Source organism: Drosophila navojoa, chromosome 3, assembly GCF_054131105.1.
Source record: "Drosophila navojoa isolate 15081-1374.11 chromosome 3, UAZ_NAV_1.0, whole genome shotgun sequence".
Lineage (NCBI taxonomy): Eukaryota > Metazoa > Arthropoda > Insecta > Diptera > Drosophilidae > Drosophila > Drosophila navojoa.
In genome coordinates, this window is record NC_142891.1 from 5,751,941 (window position 1) to 5,773,600 (window position 21,660).

General features: G+C 36.9%; 3 protein-coding genes across 5 annotated transcripts in view; 1 reads left to right on the top strand and 2 right to left on the bottom strand.

The window, feature by feature from the left end:
• eys (eyes shut) overlaps positions 1-5,686 on the bottom strand; it is a 73,941-nt gene extending 68,255 nt beyond the window's left edge. Inside the window, exon 1 of one of the 2 annotated variants that reach the window (XM_030383744.2) lies at positions 4,926-5,686. The gene's annotated coding sequence lies outside the window, so the exon portion shown is untranslated. Of the gene's footprint in view, positions 1-4,921 lie in introns of both variants that reach the window. The other variant, XM_030383745.2, reaches the window with a different exon arrangement.
• LOC115562359 (MKRN2 opposite strand protein) overlaps positions 1-9,651 on the top strand; it is a 76,998-nt gene extending 67,347 nt beyond the window's left edge. Inside the window, exons 3-5 of the mRNA XM_030383781.2 lie at positions 6,893-7,400; positions 8,655-8,841; positions 8,947-9,651. Coding sequence (XP_030239641.1) covers positions 7,033-7,400; positions 8,655-8,841; positions 8,947-9,333 — 942 coding nt within the window. The 5' untranslated portion in view covers positions 6,893-7,032 and the 3' untranslated portion in view covers positions 9,334-9,651. The remainder of the gene's footprint in view (positions 1-6,892; positions 7,401-8,654; positions 8,842-8,946) is intronic.
• Positions 9,652-10,202: 551 nt separating this feature from the next.
• On the bottom strand, positions 10,203-11,757 carry LOC115562362 (Golgi-associated plant pathogenesis-related protein 1). 2 transcript variants are annotated; one of them, XM_089258534.1, is made up of 4 exons: positions 11,520-11,757; positions 10,802-10,909; positions 10,516-10,742; positions 10,203-10,449 (listed from the first exon to the last, which is right to left on the bottom strand). In XM_089258534.1, the coding sequence occupies exons 1-4, from the start codon at positions 11,595-11,597 to the stop codon at positions 10,362-10,364; spliced, it is 501 nt and encodes a 166-aa protein (XP_089114660.1). In that variant the 5' UTR covers positions 11,598-11,757; the 3' UTR covers positions 10,203-10,361. The 2 variants fall into 2 exon arrangements, with proteins under 2 accessions (XP_089114660.1, XP_030239647.1); XM_030383787.2 differs by having other exon boundaries at positions 11,583-11,755.
• Between the last annotated feature and the right edge of the window lie 9,903 nt (positions 11,758-21,660).

Sequence of the window (21,660 nt, forward strand, 5' to 3'; positions counted from 1 at the left end):
TCGACGTGAGAATGCCCTATAAACTGCAATCATTTCTTTATTTATTTTTTTAAAGTTATTTACTAGAATTAAAGATATTTCGAATTCAGTTGTGATGAAAAAATGTAATGAGAGAATCTAATAATATACTTCGAATGGAGGGCTATGTGTTTTATATAGAAAGTTATGCTGTTAATCATTTCTATAAAAATTAACACTAATTTAAAATTGAGCACAGGCTACTGAGGTCTTCGTGGTTAAACTAGATAACATAATTACAAGCATTTGCTCTCATATAATCTTAAATTTTGTCTAGAATATCAAGCCTAATAATAGATACTTATTAGGAAATATAAAAGTCGGAATTATTTGTTAGAAATTAGACAGCTCTCTCAGCGTTTGGTGAAGAGAATAATTATATTAAACCATTTTAGTTCCGATATAGTTAGAAAACTGGGTATAAAGAGATCCAATGTAGGCTTCATCTAGATTATTTACATGCTACAAAGGACATTCTTAAACCAATATAGCCCATTTTGTTACCCCTCTTCCATGGGTTCAGGGCATAACAACATCGTCGCAGTGGCAAAGAAGATGCTCAGGAGTAATCGACGCATGTTGCGTGTGTGTGAGTGAGTGTGTGTGTGGCTCTGCGTGTGTGTACGGATGCATGCGCGTGTGTGCTTGTTTGTTGTTGTGCAAATGTGCGACCAACTTGAAATGAGTGTCTCGCAGCAGCAGCAGCAGCAACAGCAGCACCAGCACCAGCACCAGCACCAGCAGCAACAACAACAACAATAACAACAACAACGACAACAATGCGTTGTTCAGTGCGGAAGCGGAAACTTCAAAGCGCGCACACTTGGGCTTTGTGCGGCTGCCCAACGGTACGGCGTATAGGCTCATGGCCGGGGCGTGGCTGATACGGTGGGCACGGTCCGCCCGGCCCTGGCACAGGTATCATACGTGTCGAGCGCACCTGAGTGTGTGTCCCGCAGTGTGTGCGTGTCTCTGAATTAATTCACTTTCGAGCCTTCGCTTGAGCAACTTCTCCGTGGTGCATGGACCACGGCTACCCTTATTGTCAATTTGGCTTACTTCAATTTAGCTTGGTCATATTGTTGCTGTTGTTGCAATTTAGTTGAGCGTACGGCAGCTCAAGGATGTGAAAAAAAGAAGCAAAATAAAATAATACAAGCAAAGAAAAAGCTCGCTGACAATAAACATTTTTGAGTCATTTTAACTGGCTGCTGCCTGTCGGCAGTTGGCTTAGCAATGCCGTTAGTGTAGTCCATTTAAAGCCATTGCTCTTGCTGCCTGTCTGCAGCCTTTTTCGCTGTTCGCACTTCAACTTTGCGAAATTTCAACTTTAATTGCAGCACACGGGGCATTTGAGCTTGGCTATAAGATTTGCCAGAATAACGCTAAATGTGGCGTGAATTGAGGAGGGAGCCATAGACATTTAGAATATAATAAAATTATAGTCAATTTGCTTATGAAATTTAATTCTAAGATTTTAATTGTTTATGGCGATTTTTTCTTCTTAACAGAAACAAAAATAAAAAAAATAATGAGGAATATAATAGTAAAAACAAAAACAAAAATTTAATAAATATACTAAAATCTACATAATATAAAAAATATGATAGAATATATTTTCACAATTATATGAAATAAAAAAATAAAAAATAAAAAAATTAACAGAATAATAATAATAACAACAAAAAATTTATATTCTTTAATAATATATAATAAACTTACATTTAATTTACTAAATATATAAAACTAATATATAAATATATTAAAAAATTAAAATAATATTTTTATTAATTTTTTTTTAATATACAAATAATAAATAAAATTATGTAAATTACTATTATTAAACTATTTCTTAGATATGATATTTTCTTGTTTTAAGAGCATTTAGAATTCGACTTGCTTCGTTTGCGTTTAGGTTTTGGCAAGTGTCAAAGGATTTTTGGGCCAGATTCGCAGATCCTGTTTCTCACATTTTTATTTCTTTTTATATGCTTTGCATTTTTTATGTGTCTGCTGCTGTTTGGCAGAATGTTTTAACAGTTTTTTTTTTTTTTTACGTTTTGCTTGACATTGTGCATAAATATTTGATTACTGAATTTTGCGCACACTTCTCATTTAACAGTGAGCGCGTCTGTGTGTGTATGTGTGTGTGCAAAGATCTCATTAAATTCACTAAAATTCGTGAGTTTTGCTTTCATTTTTTTCGGCTTCTACATCTTCTTCTAGCTGGCCTTTTTATGTTTTCACTGTGCAAACAATTCGTTTTGAAAGAAGTCCTTGGCCAAAGGATGCAAGTTGTAATTTCATTTCTGACAACTGCTCTTACAACTCACATGTGTGTGTGTGTGTAAGTGTGTGTGTGCGTGTGTGTATGGTTGGCATGTTTGATTCGCAAGATAAAGTTTGTTTGGATTTCTTAGCTCGCACTTGAGATTGTTGTTTGTTATTTCTGCTGCTACCGTGTTAGCAGCAGCAGCAGCAGCAGCAGCAACAACAACAACAATAGCAACATAAAGGAACACAGATGATAAAGGGCAGCAAGGTAAGGCTGCAGCGTGTCCTTGTCATATCTGTTATTGCATTTGTTCTGCCGCTTGTTTGCGTCGCCTTTTCGTTATCTCAGCCCTTGCTGACAGTCCAACAATTTTGTCAGGCAATGTGTGACGCATAAATGGAATACCTTTGATGACTTACAAAATGAGAAAAATGGGAAAATGGAAATTTCAAGAAATTCAAACTGCTGTCCACAATTAAATACTAAAAGTCCCTTTTAGGGTATTTCATATTCATTGCTCTCTAGGTGCTTTTGTTTTTTTTTATAAAGAGTCAACTGAATCTCTTAATGACAATTTCTTAAATCAATTTCATTTTGTTGTTGTTTTTGCCTTTGGTGTTTGCCATTCGGCAATTGCCTTGAAACCCAAAACAAATTGAACTTTTCACTTTGAATTTGTCGTGCAGCAGCTGCTGCAGCTTTTACTTTTGCTGAAAATCTTCGAAATTTGAAATATAAAATTAAATTAAATTTGCAAAACAAATAACAAATAAAATATGCCCAAAACAAATTTGCATAAATATATATTTTAAATGATTTTTAATTTGCTCTCAATTGGTAGCTAAATAAATTTCTATGTCTATATTTGATATTTTATATTTCTCTCATGAGCTCTCAAATTTATTTGTTTTGGCTATTTCCATTTGCTAACTTTATTTATTTTGTGGCTACATTTTATTCGCAAGCTCTAAATGCAATTGCAGTGGAGTTTTTAAAGAATTATTTTTAAAATAGAGCTTGAGCCCAAAATGATGTTTTTGATTGGTTTTGTGGAAATAATTGTGCAGAAGTTTTTATTGATAGAAAATAGGGATTTAAATTTCAATGTTCGTATTTTACAATATTCTATTCCTCACATTAAAGTGTAAGTAAAGTTGAGCTTGAATGCCATATAGAATGTGAATGCTTTTAGCCATAAAAACTTTTTACTTCTAATCAAGGAAAAATACTTTATTTGGTCCATTTGGAGAGCATGTTTTTGCAAGTTTGCTGGCCAACTTTGAATTTGGCTTTAAGAATGCAAATCATAGCGATATCCTCTTTGGCATTGTGCCCTTTTCACTGTGGGCGTGGCTAGAAAAGCAATAAATTTGCAACGAGTGAAGATAATATACAAATAAATTAAATATTGTTCAAGATGAATAGAAATTAGTGCATTAAATTAATTTACGGAAAATTTGATTTAAACTAAGAAAAGAAGAATCTAGAAAATGGCAAGAATGTTTATGGTCATAGTAATAAATAAAAGTAACAAAAATACAAAAAATTGATATATTATTGAAAATTTATAAAATTTTAAATAAATAAAAAATCCTGAATTTTACCATATTCTGATCGAAGTAATCTTGACTCTTTATAGATCTAAATTCCAAATCTCTAGCTTCAATAGCGGCGAAATGCTTTCCATTTAAACGTACGGTCGTATGGCAGACTAACATTACACGAAAATAATATACTCAATTCACTTTCTTTAATGAGTATAACTGTGAAATTTAAATAAATATAAGAAAAAGCTAAAACACCACATAAATTGATGTTATTTCAAATTTGCAAATTTCGAGAGCTGTCAAGAGCTTAATTAAATATGAAGATATATATCATGGAAATCTTCTCCAAAAATATAAACCATTGCCACTATTTCGTTTTCAAGCCGTTGCCAACCCTTTCGGCTAGCTTAACCCACATCTAGGATTTTAGCTGTGGCTGGCCCATCATCGTTTTCATTTGCATTTGAAATACATGTGTATTCATCAAGAGCTAGACCCAGACCGCATTTAACTGTTTGATTTGCGTTTACTGTTGCCAAACGTAACGAATTTCCTTCGCTATTGACTGGACGACTGGACCCATATCAAAGTGTCTGCTGCGAGGCTGTCATCTTTTGAGGGGCCAACTTTTTGTGGCGGCAAACTTGGCCAAAGTAAACAATTTATTTGACGCCCGCATGTGCCACGCCCACTAATTGGCACAGCGATAAAGCAAGAGTCAAATGTTCTTTTTTTTTTGCATTTTCAGCAATTTAAGAAAATTTCTTGGACATTTTCGGTTTTGTTGTTGTGTTGGCTGCCAACTTTGGATATCTTTAAGAGAGAGAGAGAGAGAGAGAGAGCGACGATAAAAGCGAAAATGTCACATTTAACATTTCTGACAATGTTGACAACCAAAACAGCAGCAGCAACAACAACAACAAGAACGATAACAACAATCAGCAGCAGCAGCCGCAAATCTGCCACGAAAAGTTGGTAGAGAATCAGTTAATGCTTTTGAATTTGTTTGGCTTGGCCTATTTAAATTGACGTTTCGCTGGAATGTTTGTTTGTTTCGAAGAAATGTTTGTGCTGGGCTTACCTACCGTATCGGTTTAGGTCATTATCCTTGTGATATCCTTGTTTAGCTGGCCGCTTGAGTGTGTGTGTCTGGCGTTTTTCGGCACCTCATCGATTAGCCAAGTGTTGCCATGCAACAGAGGCGGCCACTTGCCAGTAGCAGCGACACACACACGCACACACACAGACACGGACACGGGCACGGGCACGGACACCGACACACAAGCAAAAAGGGTTTGAGCGGGGGTCGCGCGTTAGTTGGTCGCAAACCGCATAAACTACAAACAGAGCGTACCGGAGCGGGAACAGTTCGAGCGGCGGGTGGTTAGGCTACGTGGAGACCGCAACGTGGTGACACACAGACGACGACGGCGACGGCACACACACACACTGTTACACACAGGGCAAAAGGGGACAATAAAATAATGCACGTAACTTTGGCGACTAGGGCGGCGGCGTGCTGCGACTTGAGTGTTTATATTTTTGTTTTGGCAGGATAATGCGGCATATCCTTCAGGCTGGTCAACCCCAGTTGAGCACAACAATGAAATCCCTTTCTTGATTATTTATTTTCTCTTGTTTGGACGCGCACTTAACTCCAGTCAAAACTGTTTCAATTTGTGTTAATAATTCTGCTTAGGTTTGGCAGCTGCTATTCACTGTGATAATGATGCTGATCATAAGACAGATTCCACTGGGCGTCTGTTAGTCAGTTCTTAGCTGCCCTTTGCGACAACAACACGACCGACTGCTCGCACGGCTCGCCGTCAACTGGTCCCGCCTCGAGGTTCGGGCTGACGCGTTGCACGTCGACGTTCGACCCGCAGCGACAGCGTCAGGGAAATTTGATGTGAGCTGCAGCATATTCACCACAGCCAAGCGAAATGCAACTTGGGGCTGTTCTCTCTCAACTTGGCTCTAGATAGACGCTTGCACTCTCCCTCACACGCTATTGCCGGCTCGCTCTCGCGCGAGCCATGCTAACGGCTTGCGTCGTGGTGAGTTTGCGCCTGGACTCAATTCATATTTCACTTTGAGATTTGTTTTCATTTTGCCGGTTTGTTTACGTTTTCGCCCATTCTCACCTCAGCCGGCTTTTTAGCGCCGAGCATGTGACAAAACACATGACAATATTTGTGTGCTCAAGCGTCTAAAAATAATATTGCATATGTAAATGGATTGGTTGGCAGGGAGTTAAAAAGTTTGAAAGTCTCCAAGGAAAATTTATTGGGGATTTGTTATTGTTGTTGATTTCTGTGTGTTTTGCGAATATCATAAGTTATTTATAGGAAGGTTGCAGCGTGATTCTAAACATAATTTAAATACAATTTATATATTTAGGTAAAGTCAAGTTTTTTTAGTATATCGAAGAAACCAAATTTTAATAATTTTGTTTATGGTTTTGTAATCAAGCTAAGAAATAAAATGTAAAAAAAAAAAATTAAAAATTAAAACATAATAAAAAAAATTAAATTAAAACAAAAAAAATAATTTACAGCTTTTAATTTAATAATAATAAATTATAAAATAATTGTTAAATAAAACTATTGAGGTATTTATTATTTAATATGCTTTCAAGTACATCAAGTCTTCTTAGCTAGTTGTGTGTAACCACAGCAAATGCTGTCCAAAACAGATTACATACATTCCCCATCTCACTCACGTTTTGGTCGTTACTCTCTCTCTCTCTCTCTCTCTCTCTCTCTCTCTCTCTCTCTCTCTCTTCCTCTCACTCTCTCTCTTTGTCAAGTCGAAATCAGGCTAATCAAAATGTAGGCACAATGAAACTCGACATTCAAGAGATTTGCCAATAATAATGACAAACAGTTCGTTTTGGGGGGGCGTGGCAGTGTCTGACTGCCTTTGTCTGTAGTGGACATGACCGCAAAAGCTGCTGGTGGTACGGCCAAGGTTTGGACAAATCGTACAAACAGCTTTGGTCACATTTCGGCTGGTTTTGGCTTATTTACAAGAAATGTTCGTTTTATTGCAGCACTGCGTAACCACAAGGACCAAAGAGGCAACAACAACAACAACAGCAACGAGAGCCACAAGAACATACAATAGAGACAAAGTGTATCAATTATAATACGGGTGCAAGCTGAGCAGTCCGAGCTGACCAAAGAGGCAGTCATGTTGGCGACAACAACATCAACAGCAGCAGCAACAACGGCATCAACAACAACAACAACAACAACAAGGAGACAATCTACAACCACAATTACCTCAGATCCGGGCATTCTGTGTTTTCATCACTGCAACGTAAAAGTTTTCTGCTTCGTTCTGCCCCTCAGCTGTCCCCATTGCAATGCGCAACTGGATGCGGATGCGGATACGAATGCGAATGAGGAGGGCTCTGCAAATGCTGTAGCAAACGCATCTGGTGTTGGCTCCATGACCATTTCAAGACTACTGCCCTTTCGCTTGCCGTATCCCTTTGTCCGGGCCACACAGCATCCATGTGCAATCGTTCTGCGTCCCTCCACCGGCGACTTTCTCAAGTAAGTAAATGGCGCTACTTTACGAGCGCATAATAATTGATTGGTCGGCCAACGAGGCACAAGTTGAATGTGTTTTATTATAGTAAAAATTTGGATTATTTTCGATCATGTATACATGGCAGGCAAAAGTTTAAGGTAAAATAAAATAGATGAAAATTGATTCAAGATACAAAATCATTAATTTACTCTTAATTTAATATATGCATATATTATAGCCACGTAAATAGACTCTGTAAGTTAAAGTCTCACGTCTTAGAGATTTTGCGATTGATGCATTTATAATAATCGTTGAGATGCCTGATTTATTCAGAGATTGACAAAGATTAATATTTTATATGTAGCATACTTTTGGTAGTCTGCTGAAAAAATATATAATAAATACTAAATTTTAAAATATTAAAAGTATATATATATATAAAATGTCTGCTTAAAATAAAAATAATTAAATAATTAATAATATTTATATTTAATAAAAATAAAATATAAAAATAAATAAAATTAATAATATGTAGTATAGACAAAAGTTTAGGTCCAGTCTTAGATAAATAAAATAAATAAAAATATAATAATACACGAGTATATAAAAATAATAAATTATAATTATGAATTACAAAAAATATTTATATAATTAGTAAAATATATAAAATTAGCTCCTAGCTAATTACACAAATTTTTATATTTATTTACAATTAAAATTGAATTTCAACTCAATGTAGTCTATATACTATATTGCATTTTAGACAGTTTGAATTAATATTTAAATTTAAAGTTCAATTCTTATTCAGAATTTTCATAATCCAATAACTGCATAAATTTATGATTTTTATTTAATCCAGAACAGTAATAATTTCCACACAAATAAATACTTTTTAGTAAAAATAATTTAGTATGAGCATCATTTGCTCTTATTTTTAGCTAATCCAATTTTGTGTGCTTGATAAAAAACAACTAAGGAAATATATAAAGTAAATTTCAATTGTCGTAGTACTTTTTCTATGCAGTTAAGCTGAACTAAAACTGAACTTTAATTTTAGCGGAACGATTATGATTTACATAGAATTGTAGCAGCTAGATGGAAATGTGCATTGTTGTAGCCTTGTTAAGCCAGACATTTGTTCGGCAATTTGCTGTTATCAGGGAAGCTGCTGCATAAGCCGTGCAGAAATTTGAGAAATTTTTTATATGATTTTTTTTGGTTGTGTAATATGCAAAATGTGTCTGATGCGTTTTTGTGTTGTCCGTGTGTTTCCGTAGCGATTACAGCAACGCCACAGATTTACATATCGCGGTGACCACATCCGGCGGCGACATTGTCGAATTCGATAGGGATGGACTGCGGCGGCATCGGCGCGAAGATAATCCCCGCGACTGGTGCCAATCGTTGCTGGTGGGGGATGTGCCAGAGCCCTGGCATTACTACTGGGACGAGGTGCTCGAACAGGTGAGTTCCCACTTCATATACATACATACGCATATATGGGCATGCACAAATGCGGATTGCATGCAAATCTTGATGCTTGATGTCTGTCTGCCTCATCCCCGTTAGATTTGTGGCGATTCAGCGCGCTGGTCCATAGCCCGCTACGAGGAGAGCAGCCACAATTGCTACACCTTTGTGCTGGCCTTCCTGCAGGCCCTGAGCTACGCCCAGCTCAGCGATGCGGCCCGCACCAAGACCAGCTTCTGTGAGAAGTACATTGTGCCCCGAACGACAACGGCTGGCAAATACATCTCGCTCTATCGCCGACTCCGCCTAGCGGGCGTTCACGTGCAGCGCCATCAGCCCAAGCAACGGCTCTCCAAATCAGATGTCGCTGCTGGCAAGGATCTCAAAGTGGCCCACACAAAGGCCAAAACCAATGGCTATATCTGCAGCAATACGTACCCAGCTCGCTCGCATCCACGCCAAACCCTCTGCACCATTGAAGAGTAGCCGCAGATCCGAACTAATCGAAGTTGCACTTTGCTTACCATTCCTTTAATTAATTTAGTAAAATTAGCTATACTTTAAGGAGGTGAAATATTACAGATGTTTACTTATTGATATTTGCTTTGAGTCTTTAATTTTAAATACTTTTGAGGACTTTCATGAGATGTAGATGCAATTAGAATAGCCAATAATTATTGACGATATAAATTATTGATACAATACGCCAATCTATCGATACCTTTTTTCGTGTATATCAATATATTTTTCCATAAAAGTTATTTGTTCCTACACACTCGCACTTAGAAACTTTGTATTCTTATGTCTATTACCTTCATTTAATTTTGTTCAATGTTTACTTAAACTCTACCTTATTTCTACTACTATTATGACTACTATTTTGTTTATTATTAATCATAGCTTGATCGCATGACTCTCTCGCTCTGAGCTCGTTAAGCAACCGATGCGTTCATCGGTTGCTCTCTGAGTCTTTTGGGAGAATGTGAGCATTATTAATACTAAGTGCACCTCAGCATACCTATATGTTTACTTCAGTTCATTTAGTTTTGGGGCAAAGATGAGCCCGAAGCACTTAATAAGAATAATATTATAATATTGTATTTAATGTGATTATGAACAGTGATTCTTCAAATAAATTATATAAAGAATAAAATAAAATCAGTTTTAAATATTTTATATGGAATGGGGGATAAAAGTAATGAGTAAACAACGTATTGAAGAAATCGATTAGACTATCAGTAGATGACCTTGTAGAGGGTATGAACAAAGAGTTTATATGGGACGAACTGTTATGATCAAGAATATTAAATTTGTAAAATAATTATAATCGAACAAATGAAATGAAATGAAATAAAATGCTATGTATTGATGTCATTTAATAGTTTATGTTTTTTATAACAGATAATAATATATGTATGATTATGCAATACAAATTTATATATGTATATATGTATGTATTATAATTTATATATAATATTGTTTATGTTTATCAAAAGAGAGAAACTTGTCAGCTATCAGTTTGGAGGCGAAACATTCTCCCTGAAGTTGTTCATGAAGTTGCCAGGTGGATCATAGTTGCATACTATGTAAACTGTGTTTCCTCTGCAAAGTAAAGTTAAGAGTAAAAACAAATGATCTGATTGTATAGACTGTTCATTGAATGCTCACCTCTGAGCAATTCCGGCGCCCAGAAGTCGGGAACCCTTCCAAACCACTTGGGTAAAGTGGCCAGTACTTGACTGAAATGAGGGCGACCTAAAATTGTAGTCCTTGATTTCATTGTACCACGACTTCACAGCGGCTGCACCATTCAGATTGGCACCCGATGCCATATACAGATTCTCTCCATATTTATTGTTCTGGCGATGCTGGAAGCTGTTCGTGTTTAGCAAATGCTGTAAAAATTTTGGAAATTGATTAGTTATACATACTTATGTGATTGCGAATATCTTACCTGCGCCCATTGGCTGGCAACTCTGCACAAGTTTTTATCCAACTCCAATGGAGGCGCACCATGCTTGGCTCTATATTGGTTATGGGCCTGAAGTACCTCAAGTTCGAACTGCAAAGAATGGATTACCTTATTTTTTGTCACACTGTGAGAATAAAGTCGTTTGAGTATATGCAATACGAAGTAAATTAACAATACATAATTTATATATGTAAACGAAATTTATATTAAACTTGATTGATTGACAATATGTGAAACAATATTTTGAGAACAATTTGATTCAAATATTAACATTCATATTCAATTGCTGCTTTACCAAGGAGATTCGAAGCCAGCGAAGACTTCGTAAGCCCTTTAAATATTTTTTATATCTGTAATTATATATAATTAAGCCACAATAATTTTATTTTCCGCTTTGAGTAAAATTTTATCTGACGCATTGTCAATTTTTATTCTTAAAAAATTGACTTTAACTTCATATTCACATATATAAGCGCACAAAAACAATCTTTGTTTCACTCGCAAATAAATACATTCATAATATATTCATATATAAAAATCCACATTACTCAGCCCACAAAAATTAATCGCATATCAGATCTCAATGACGAATTAGCTCAACTCAACTTTTGTTTAATTTGTATAAATCTCAATGTTATTTATATATTATGAATTGTTTAGCAATTTTGTGTTCGCATATTCCAGAAGCTAATATGCTTACTTGGTCACACGAGACACGAGGAGTTAACTGTGAAATATGAATAAAAATAAATATAAAGCTTACTGCTCCGAAACCCATTTTGCTTGAAATACTCAAATGTGTTTCTTTCGCGGCACTTAAAATAACAATTTTAATTGAAGCACTCGGATTTCACTTGCACTTGCACTTGCACCGCCTCGAGACTTGTCACAGCCGTACTCCGATATTTAAACGAGACTAAGCGGCTTGCCTCATCTACGGCTGGGTTTTATTTATGTTTCCGCTGATAAGGGCTAGAGACCATAACTGGAGCGCTTGCTGATTTTCTGACTAATGTTCTTTATCAGCTGAGCGGTCGTTAAAATCGTCACTGAATGAATTACTTAGATTTGTTTTGATTTCACGGAATCTAGCGCTATTAACTCTGGCATGTTCTCATGCTTACATATCCTGTATAAAAGGAAACCTTTTTTATAGTAAAGCTTTGCAAATTGATAATTTCATAACACAATTGATTTTTTTTTATAGGAAGTTGATTATATTAACGTGTATCTGAAAATGATTTTGGGAGAGTAAAAAATTAAGCACTGCATCCATTAAACTCAATTATCAATACCGTTTCTTTGATATAGACTATCAAAATCGATAGCTAGCTCTTGGTTTATTGACTGTCTTCCAGTTATAAAGATATGGTTGTGAAAATTCTATGTATAAATGAAGCGAACTATAAGAGCTCGAATGGAAAACATATGTACTTACATATATATTTTTGTTAATCAATTAGGTTTTTATTTTCTGAGTACAGACATTTACTGTGAAAGCTAACGTTTGAATATAATCATAAATATATGCAAATATTCTACATATATTAGCATATATTTTGTATCAGTATTTACCTTTTTTGTGGTTAGCTGACGACGGATTATGGCCCAATGCTGATGTCAAGCGCGACCCTTGTTGGCTGTCTTCCACGCTCTGAGCCATCGTCTTGGCCTCCGCCTTAGCCTTTTGTGGCTGATGATGCTGTTCGTGGCTGTCTCATTAATAATCGTAATATCTGCGCGCACGAGGCAGGTCTTTCGTTATGCAAAACTGTCATGAATCAGGCGAAAATGTAATTACATTCTCCTTGATGAGCGGCGGGCTCATCAGCTGTGCCGTGCCAGCCTTTACGCCGTTCGCCCCCGTTGCTCCAGTCGCGACATTTCATCTTGGATGGCACGCATAACGTGCATATAAATTTTATAATGTCGTTGCCAAGTTTTGAAGACACGTAATCTAGAACTAAATAAGTTTTCTGCCTTGTCTCGCGCAAAGTTATCCTTATGAGTTTTGAAGCCGACAAAGTTTTCTCCATGTTGTTGTTGTTGCTGTTGCTGCCTCTGTCCATTGGGGAATAATAACGATGCTGTTATTGAATTTAAATGTTTGGGATGCTTACCATGATCGTTGACGCGAAATGAGCTGCAAATGGATAACAGCAGTAATAAATAGAGTGCAAGTGAAACTGGGGCAAGCCCCTGTTGATTGTAGGCTGATTGAATAAACTTGAAAGAGTTTTATTAAAAAAAAAAAGTAATAATAATAAAAGAAAAATTGTATAGTTATCGAAGAGTAATAATAGTGATTAAATATGAGTTTTCTATTGGGCAGAAGACATTATTTGCACTCTTTGTAAAGTGTGGGAGGTGTTAGAAGGAGATAGCATAAATCATTTACATTCTATTGGACTTTGAAGCACAGTGGAAGTGGAGTGGAGTGAGTGTATTGAAGGCGAGTTAAATGGCTATTGTTCTCATAGCTCATATTCAGTCTGAATTAATTATGAATCATTTAAGAAGAGATAGGTTTGAGTACGTGTTTTGCCTGCGAATTGTCTTGGGCTGGGATTTATTGTTTGTGGGAATATATATTATATTATATTATAATTCAATTTACGATAAAAATTTTTGCTTATATTTTATTAAAAAAAAACTTTTGCTGCTTTTGGTGGTTGCATAATCTTTTCATATTCATTCACGAAAGTGAAAAGTGTTTATGTCTCCTACAGTTTGTTGTGCCTTTTTGGGGGCGTGGCACATTGAAAAATACCCTGTAATGCTTTTTTTTAATGTAAGCATCCAAATTTGGTAGTTAGGTTGCCGTTAGCTTGTTCCATGCACTGACTAAAAATGACGTGTGTACGCCCAGTAGGGGCATGGTAAAGCGAGACAAACTGAATTTTCTACAATATTAGAGCTAGAAACTCAAAACGTAGCTACTAAATTGCTAATAATACACTGCGTATAATGCACTATAAATAGATATCGATTTAACGAACGGTAACGGAATATGTAACGGTTCTGCCATCAATATATTGTAATGAAAGTCGGATGACTATATTAATAATAGTAGCAGCTACTTCTATTACGAAGGGGCGTCAGTCAATATAATTACAAGTAATTTTAATTTATCAATTCTTGGTATTGAAATATATAAATATATATATATATAGTGTGATAAGACTTGAGCGAGATTGCCTATACAGAAAAACAGATTTAACTTTGGTTTATTGAATTCGACAGATTGCACTTGACTGAATGGAATAAGTCAGCTCGATATGTAATATATCTCTATAGCTCTCTCTCTCTCTCCATAGCTCTAAAATTTCGTGACATTTTCAGGTTGCACTTATCTATTTATACCTACATATATATAACGCACATAATATAATAAATATAGGGTACATAATTGTGACAGACTTGACTCACGAATGGCAAATGTCAAAGTGGAGCAATGTCATGTTATATTTATTAAAGAGCTTTCTGTTTTTGTGTTTGCTCTGCCCCTTGGGCCTAGACACACCCGTAATTAACGCAGTTATTACAGTAGAAATTGGCAAATGGGTGTGGGAGCAAATACAGCTGATATAGGTCACGTAAGCAATTGATATGTTTTGGTGCTTTCCGGTCGATGAGTCAAATGTTCATCGGCTGTTGAAGGCAATTTCGTATTGTTATTATGCAATTAAAATGGCAACAGTGAGCTGTAAAAATGCACGAATGCAGCACTTGTAGCCATTGGTGGAACTGAAATCAGAGAATCGGGACAGACCTTGAGCGGCACTTAGCACGGTTGAGGGAATTAATTCTTTTGTATCTGTTCGCTGGCCCATTCGACGAAAGCGAACTTTGCACCTTGCACGGCAGACCCCAATAGCAGCGAGGTGTGGACATTCAAGCTCTTCTATGGCTGCCTAATGCACCCAATCCCCGCCAGAGGCAGCCGCCTTGCAGCCCCCATGGAACGCGTTGTCAGCATTGTCGGGCAAACCAATGAAAAATCTCAACTAATGTCAAACGCTTTGTCGTCAGTGTCGTCTGTGCAGGAAGGCAGCAAATTTGCAGTTCACACTCTTGAAATTTGAAATTTGGGAGCTGATCTATGCATCTTAGTGGGGATAAATGCATTGTACCTATTGATGAATGGCCGGAGTTTGAGAAACAGTTGGCGATTTGTCACACACGTTTTCCACGAATTTTGGTTCGTTGAACTGCTCGAACTGCATCGTAAACAGATTGCAGATTGCAGATTGCAGATTGCATTTGCATTTATAAAGACATCGTGTGTCATGTATTCGCCAATAAGCGCAACACTTGTTTCCCGGTGTCGAGTGTAAATATTATCATCTGCTGGCCCCCTCAGGCGATTAAGTCTATTTTGATAACCGCAGCGTCAGTCAAAGATAAACAACTGATTTCATTATGCAAAGCCGAGGAAAAAAGAGCCAGAGCTATGGCGATTGATGAATGCTCTGAAGAGATTATATAATGTATCAGATATATGATAATTATATTCAGCAAATGGAGAACAACTTTAAAGTTTGATATTATTAAAGAGCATTCGCTTTTTTAAAGCAGCATGTGCCATCTTTCACTCGCACTCCACCTCTCGCTCTCTCTTTTTCTATTCTCTCTTTGCTTTCAAGATTCTCTCTATTTACTTCTGAAGAGCAGCGCATAAGAAATGCATTCACACAAATTTCTTGTGTCAACTTGAAGTCTGAAGCGAATTAACAATTTGCGCTGCGGTCTGCGCTGCAGCTTAAGCCAAATTGCAGATTCGTGTTGACTTGCTGTCACTTGAAGAGCTTTTCGCATTTTATTTTCTCCTTTCTGCTTGCCTTCTCTTCTCTTCTCTTTCTTGTCACTTTCGATTTGTGTGCAGCTCTGTGAGAGCTGCAAGAGAAATAAGTGAAGCTGCGTGGCCCAGCAACAAAGCCCAAAATTCATAAATAATTTTAAATCTGGCTAAGCAGCAGCTGTTAAATTGTTAATAATTTCATTTAACGCACAATTTGCTGGCATTTTGCGTTTTTAATTATCAGCTCAGCTGGCTTAATTTGCCGCCATGTCAACCCTGCCCCCGCTCTATCGAAATCTATGGCAAAATAATTGCAAAAACAGCAGAAATATTGAGAATATTTAGTGTGCGTCATTTAACTACTATAATTAAAACTGGCAGCAGTGTTTATATCACAGCCATGGACACCATTCAGACTAAGCCAGCAGCGGATTATTGTGTATACGCAGCGTGTTCGCTGCTGTTTATTCGAGAGATATACTGTAAACAATTTAACCAAAATATTGCTGATAATGTGATTTGTATAGAGCATAGATTGTTGAGTTTATTAACAGTTTACTGTTCTGTTAAAATATAAATGTTTTTGATGATAATTTCATTATACTTTCAGGCGCAGCAGATAAATGAAAAGCTTTAGATTTTAGGTTAAATAAAATAGCTGAAGACTTGAGTAAATGAAGAACTAAAGATGTGATCGAATTATTCCTATAATAAAATGTAGAAAAATATTTTATTTTATTTATTTTTTTTTTTTAATTATTTATTTATGTTTGAATTTAATTGAATTGAATTTTATTATTACTTATATTTTTATTAAATTATATATATTATAATAAAAATACTAGGGGAGGTGGTCAAATTTAAATTATAAAAATATCCATTGAAAGTATTTTAAAAAATAAGCTACTAAAATATTTTACATATACCATAACATTAATTTTATTTTCTCCATTTATAAGTTTCATATATGACACAACATGTTTTTAATATACATATATATATATATATTTTTATATGCAAGCGCTCACCTAGAAGAGCAACAAAAATGTCACTTAGCAAAACATTCTTTTATCTTAAACCAGCAATGATCTATCTCCTATGCAGGCTGACCACAAAATAAGTTTAGCTTTGTGACATGTGCTATGCCGAAGTGGACGAGGACTTTAATTTGGAAAACAAAAAATGGGCAAATGTCTAGAAAATGGAGCTAGGCATTTGCATTTTGTCCAGTTTGTTGTCTTTTTGTGCACATCGATTGGTTCGGCTCGCATTGTCAAACAATAGAATATTGCTTTTTGCTACTCGTGCTGCTGCTGCTTGAACGTAACTCAACTCATCTTAACTCTGAGTAACCGCAGGAGTCTCTCTCGACTGCAACAATGTTGATGCTTGCTAAGGCAGCATCATCATTTGCATTTGCATTTTCATGCTGCTTTATTTTACAATTTATATCGTTTGCAAATGGATATCCAATACATTTTACTTATATGCTGAAGAGCATTCACACACACACACACTCGAACTGCACACATGCCCGAACGGCAGAGGACCGCAGTCTAACTTGTCCGAGATTTGTTCGTACGCTCAAGTTGGGTCAAGTCTATTAGATATGTGTGTTCCGAGCCAAATGCAGCAATGAAACTAAATCGAATTCAAACAGAAAGTTCATTTACAGTTCATCAAGTCTGCCTCCCACTCTCCGAGCTCTGGCATGACCAAACAAAGGCTTCCTCCGATCCAATGCAGACGCCATTCCAATAGGCAATAGTAGACGAGAATGTTCAAGTTTTTGAAAGCTGGCTCGTACATAAATTTCCAACTTGGCTTTTATGCTAAATTAAATGAGCCTGGAAGCCAAACAGGCCGTATAGTTGATACCCTAACTGCAGTGCATTGTGAAGGTATATTAGACTCAAAGTTAAATTGAATGGAGTCACTGATAAATGCAGCTGCTCAACTCTGATTTTCTCTTGGAGTTATTCTGCAATTTCTGCAACTTTTTACATTTCACGAACTGTAATACAGGGTATCTAGCCTGCCTCAATTCAACTCTCAAGCTGGGCGTATGTGTTCGATCGACGTCAGAGCCAGACGAAAACTTGCGGCGCTAAGATGCTAAATTAATTTGCCAATTTGAGTGTGAACCTGACTCGAGAGGAAACTTTGCAGCGGGACGCAAGGCAAAGTACACGGCGCATAATTTGATATTTCAAAAGCTTAAATCGAATGCACATGACACTTCAATTCTCTAATCGTTTTTAAATCTGAAATTAACTAGTGCAACAATCAAAAGCAGCTTTAAGCCTTTGCCCAAGCGTCGATCGAAATCCTTTTGCGAAAAGTGATTTCCTCTCGTTGCCCTCTTATATAATGTATTAAGTGCTGTGTCCATTGCTTTTGTCGCACACTTAGCAATTTGTCCTTGGATATGTTTCTTTGAGTCACATTTTCTGCTCACTCAAAGGTCACAATCGTTGACTTATGTGCGCTCCAACGCGCAGCCAAAAGCGCTTTAAACGAATCAACAGAAATGCTGGGAACACAGCATCGGAACGGTCGAGGATGCTCTGGTGCGTTAAAACCCCTTGAAGCTTTACCTAATATGTACAAGCACATGCACAAATACAAACACGAAAAATACACATACAGATACATATATACAAACACAAATGCTTACTCGCATATAAGTGTAGTCGATAAAGTGGGAATTTAAGCAAATTCCTCTTGTTGAGTCCACTCTTAAAGCCCTGGGAGAACTCAACTCAATTTGGAATTTGTGTAAACTTTGCTTATTATATAATTATTATTCACATTAATTAAATTAATAAATCAACGTGAGCAGCTGCGTTCAAATGTGGCAAGCAAAGCATAGCAAGGTGCAAGCAGTGCAATACCCACTATGTGCTGTAGATGGATAATGGGGTAGTTCAGCTGTCTGGTAAGTTTGTTGCAACTTTTAGTTAAATATATATTGCAGCTTTCTTTTTTGTAGAGAACAAAAGTACTTTATACTAGTTATGTTATCTTTGGCATTTTGATATGATATACGACTGAAAGTTTTAAAAATCTATATGTAAATGTGGGCTCATTAAGATCTAAATAATTCCTAATCGTTTGATCAAATTGCTATGCACTTCATGTAGTTTTATTTACCTATATATTTTTCATGATTCATGATAATATAACTAATGATCAATTTAATTTACATTGATCAAGTCAACAAACATTTATTTCATCCCAATTCCCACTCTTATACTTTTCCTACGCAGCCTTGGGTTAAGGCCAGGGTATATCACCGTCTTGTACTCTCCCCACATCTTTAAAGCTAAGACATGCTCAAATATGAGTGTAAATATTTACACTATACTGCAAGTTATAATTAAATTTAGGTTATTCATGCATTGGAAAACATATTATGAGAATGTTGCATGCGCATAGCGTATACCCAGACGATTTCATAAATCGCTGCCAATGCACATTTTCACACATTTCTGGGCAATTAGTTGGCGGGATGAAATGGCGGCTGCGTCGCTTCTTGTTGTAATTTGCGTGCTAATTTCTTGAAGCACAAAACTTGAGGCAAACTGTGCCAACATTTCAAATCATTTCATCAAGCAGAGAGAGAAAGAGAGAGAGGCTGACTGGGAGTCAGCCTGACAGCGAGAGATTTGCATATCTTGCGATATGCAGTCAAAGGCAAGTGCTAAAGCAGCTCGGCAAACCACTTTGAGGTCTCTGACAAGTCTTTGGCAGCAGGGGAAAGCCAGCACAGTTTTATCCTTGCCACATCCTGGTTGCCTGTAGCTATTTGTATCTAACTCCTCAGACAGTTTGTTTGCCGCCGCTGCGGTTGCAGCTCTCGCATTTGGCTGAGCACGCCGTCAGCAAGCCAAAAAGGCAGTGGCAAATTAATATATATCTGCGAAATCTCTCAATTTTCAACACCTCATTGATAGAGAGAAGGGAAGACATAGTACATACGCATATACATGCAAAGCTAAATATACATATGTAACACTCATATGCCAACTGCAAACTGTGCTCAAAAAATGTTAGCAGAAATTTACAGTGATTGCAATTTTCAGCATATGCTGCAATATGAGAAAACTTGGCAAAAGGCAAAAATTTGATTGTGCTAAAACAGAGAAAGCGACTCGAGAACCAGACACAATCACCAGTAGATAGGCAAATGTCTGAATGTGACAAAGAGAGAGAAAGAGAGAGTGAGAGAGAGAGAGAGAGAGAGAGAGAGAGACAGAGAGAGCGGGCATTGGGTAGACTGACTTCAATAGCGTATGCAAATAACATTTAACAAATGGCAGCAAAGGAAATGCGCACAACTACCTGATACCCTGTGCTAAATATGTTCATTTCAGCGAACTCTTCCAGCTGATATGCCATGCGCAGACTCTGGCATATGAGCAGCATTAACGACTGTGAACGCACCGAAAAAACCAGAGTCTAGGCTCAATTGTTACTGAAATGTTTTGTTTGAGTCAGATATGTGCTTGTAGACTTAGTAGCCAACTCCACAATTCTAAATTGTTGTTAGCCAAGCAGCCAGGCGACAAAAGTTGGCCAATAAGCAAAATTTACACTGAGCCAAAAAACGAGAGATACTCTGAGTTGTAGTAAAAACATATACTAATCTTTGAAACAGACATACAAAAAACACATACATACGCACAAACACACACGCATCACACACACATACACATACGCAAGCACGCATATGCTCTCTACGCTACTTCGACTGAATTTTCGGAACTTTTTCATTGGGTATTATTTCTTGTAGATCAACTTTCTTTTAAAGCAGCAGGCTTTAATAATTAAGGTGTGTTTTTATTAGATTTATACTATGAAAGGGTGGTATTTTGAGTCTACACCCACAAAAATCTGTGTATTCAATACATGAATCTACAGAGCGAATCTTAAGTTCACCGCATTTGTCATTTAAGTACCGCTTAACAAAATTAAGTAAAAAAAATATAAATCTTTCAATTATTTATTAATTTTAACTTATTATTAAAAATACCCCTGTTTTATTAATACGAGCATATGTTTAGAGCTTCAGTCTCAAGGTTTTCTAGTTTATGAGATAGGTTTGTTCATACGGACGAATAGGCACGCGACAAGGCACAGCTAGATCGACTCAGCTCGTTCTCCTGATAATGAATATAAATATTTTTGGATAGGCTCATTGATTATTTCAATATTTAATTTAAAAAAAATTTTGTTCACCTTCGCGGCAACAAAAAATGTTTTATATAGCATAATCAAGGCGCATCGAAAAGGTATTTGACTCATAATTTAACCGAAATATTCGCTCTATAGGAGAACGATAAATTATTCACTACTTAAAGAAAATATATATTTTTCATATGCAATAATGCTGTTCTGTTGAAAATTTCTCTCAGTGTTGACGAACAATGGAGCATGTTATAACCACAGGTGCGTTCACCTGATGCCCACAAAGCGTTAAAGTGGCAGATGAGAAGAACTGCATACAAAATGCCTTCTGATTATATAGCAGCCGCATCTCCAGCTATTGGTACTACTTCAGCTCCTGTTTCTGCCAGCTCCTAGCTTCCTCTACCTGTGCGTGTGTGCGTGTGTTGGCAATTGTGCCCATTGTCCATGTGGTATGCAGCTGCCAATTAGATGCTGGCAGCACGAGACATGCGACATGAGACGTTAGCTTTAGCTAGGAAAAACGAGCAGAACTCGATTTCCACTGACAGCAGCATGTCAGAGCGGCTCGTTGTCATGGCAGCCAGTGGCATGATGATGTGCCTCATGTCTGTCGTTGCCCTTGCCGTTGCCGTTGCCCTTGCCGTTGCCATTGCAGTTGCTGTTGCATTTGATGGGGGCTTAGAAGTGCGTTTATAAGCGGGTTACGGCATTTTCATTTCGACCCAGACGAGCTGCCGGCAAGTCAAAAGAGCAGCAAAGCCAAAGAGCTCAGAGATCCCAGTTGCCACTTGAAGATTTATGAGTGCGCTGGGAGTTTGCTTACCTGGTACAGCAAAGAACCCAAAAC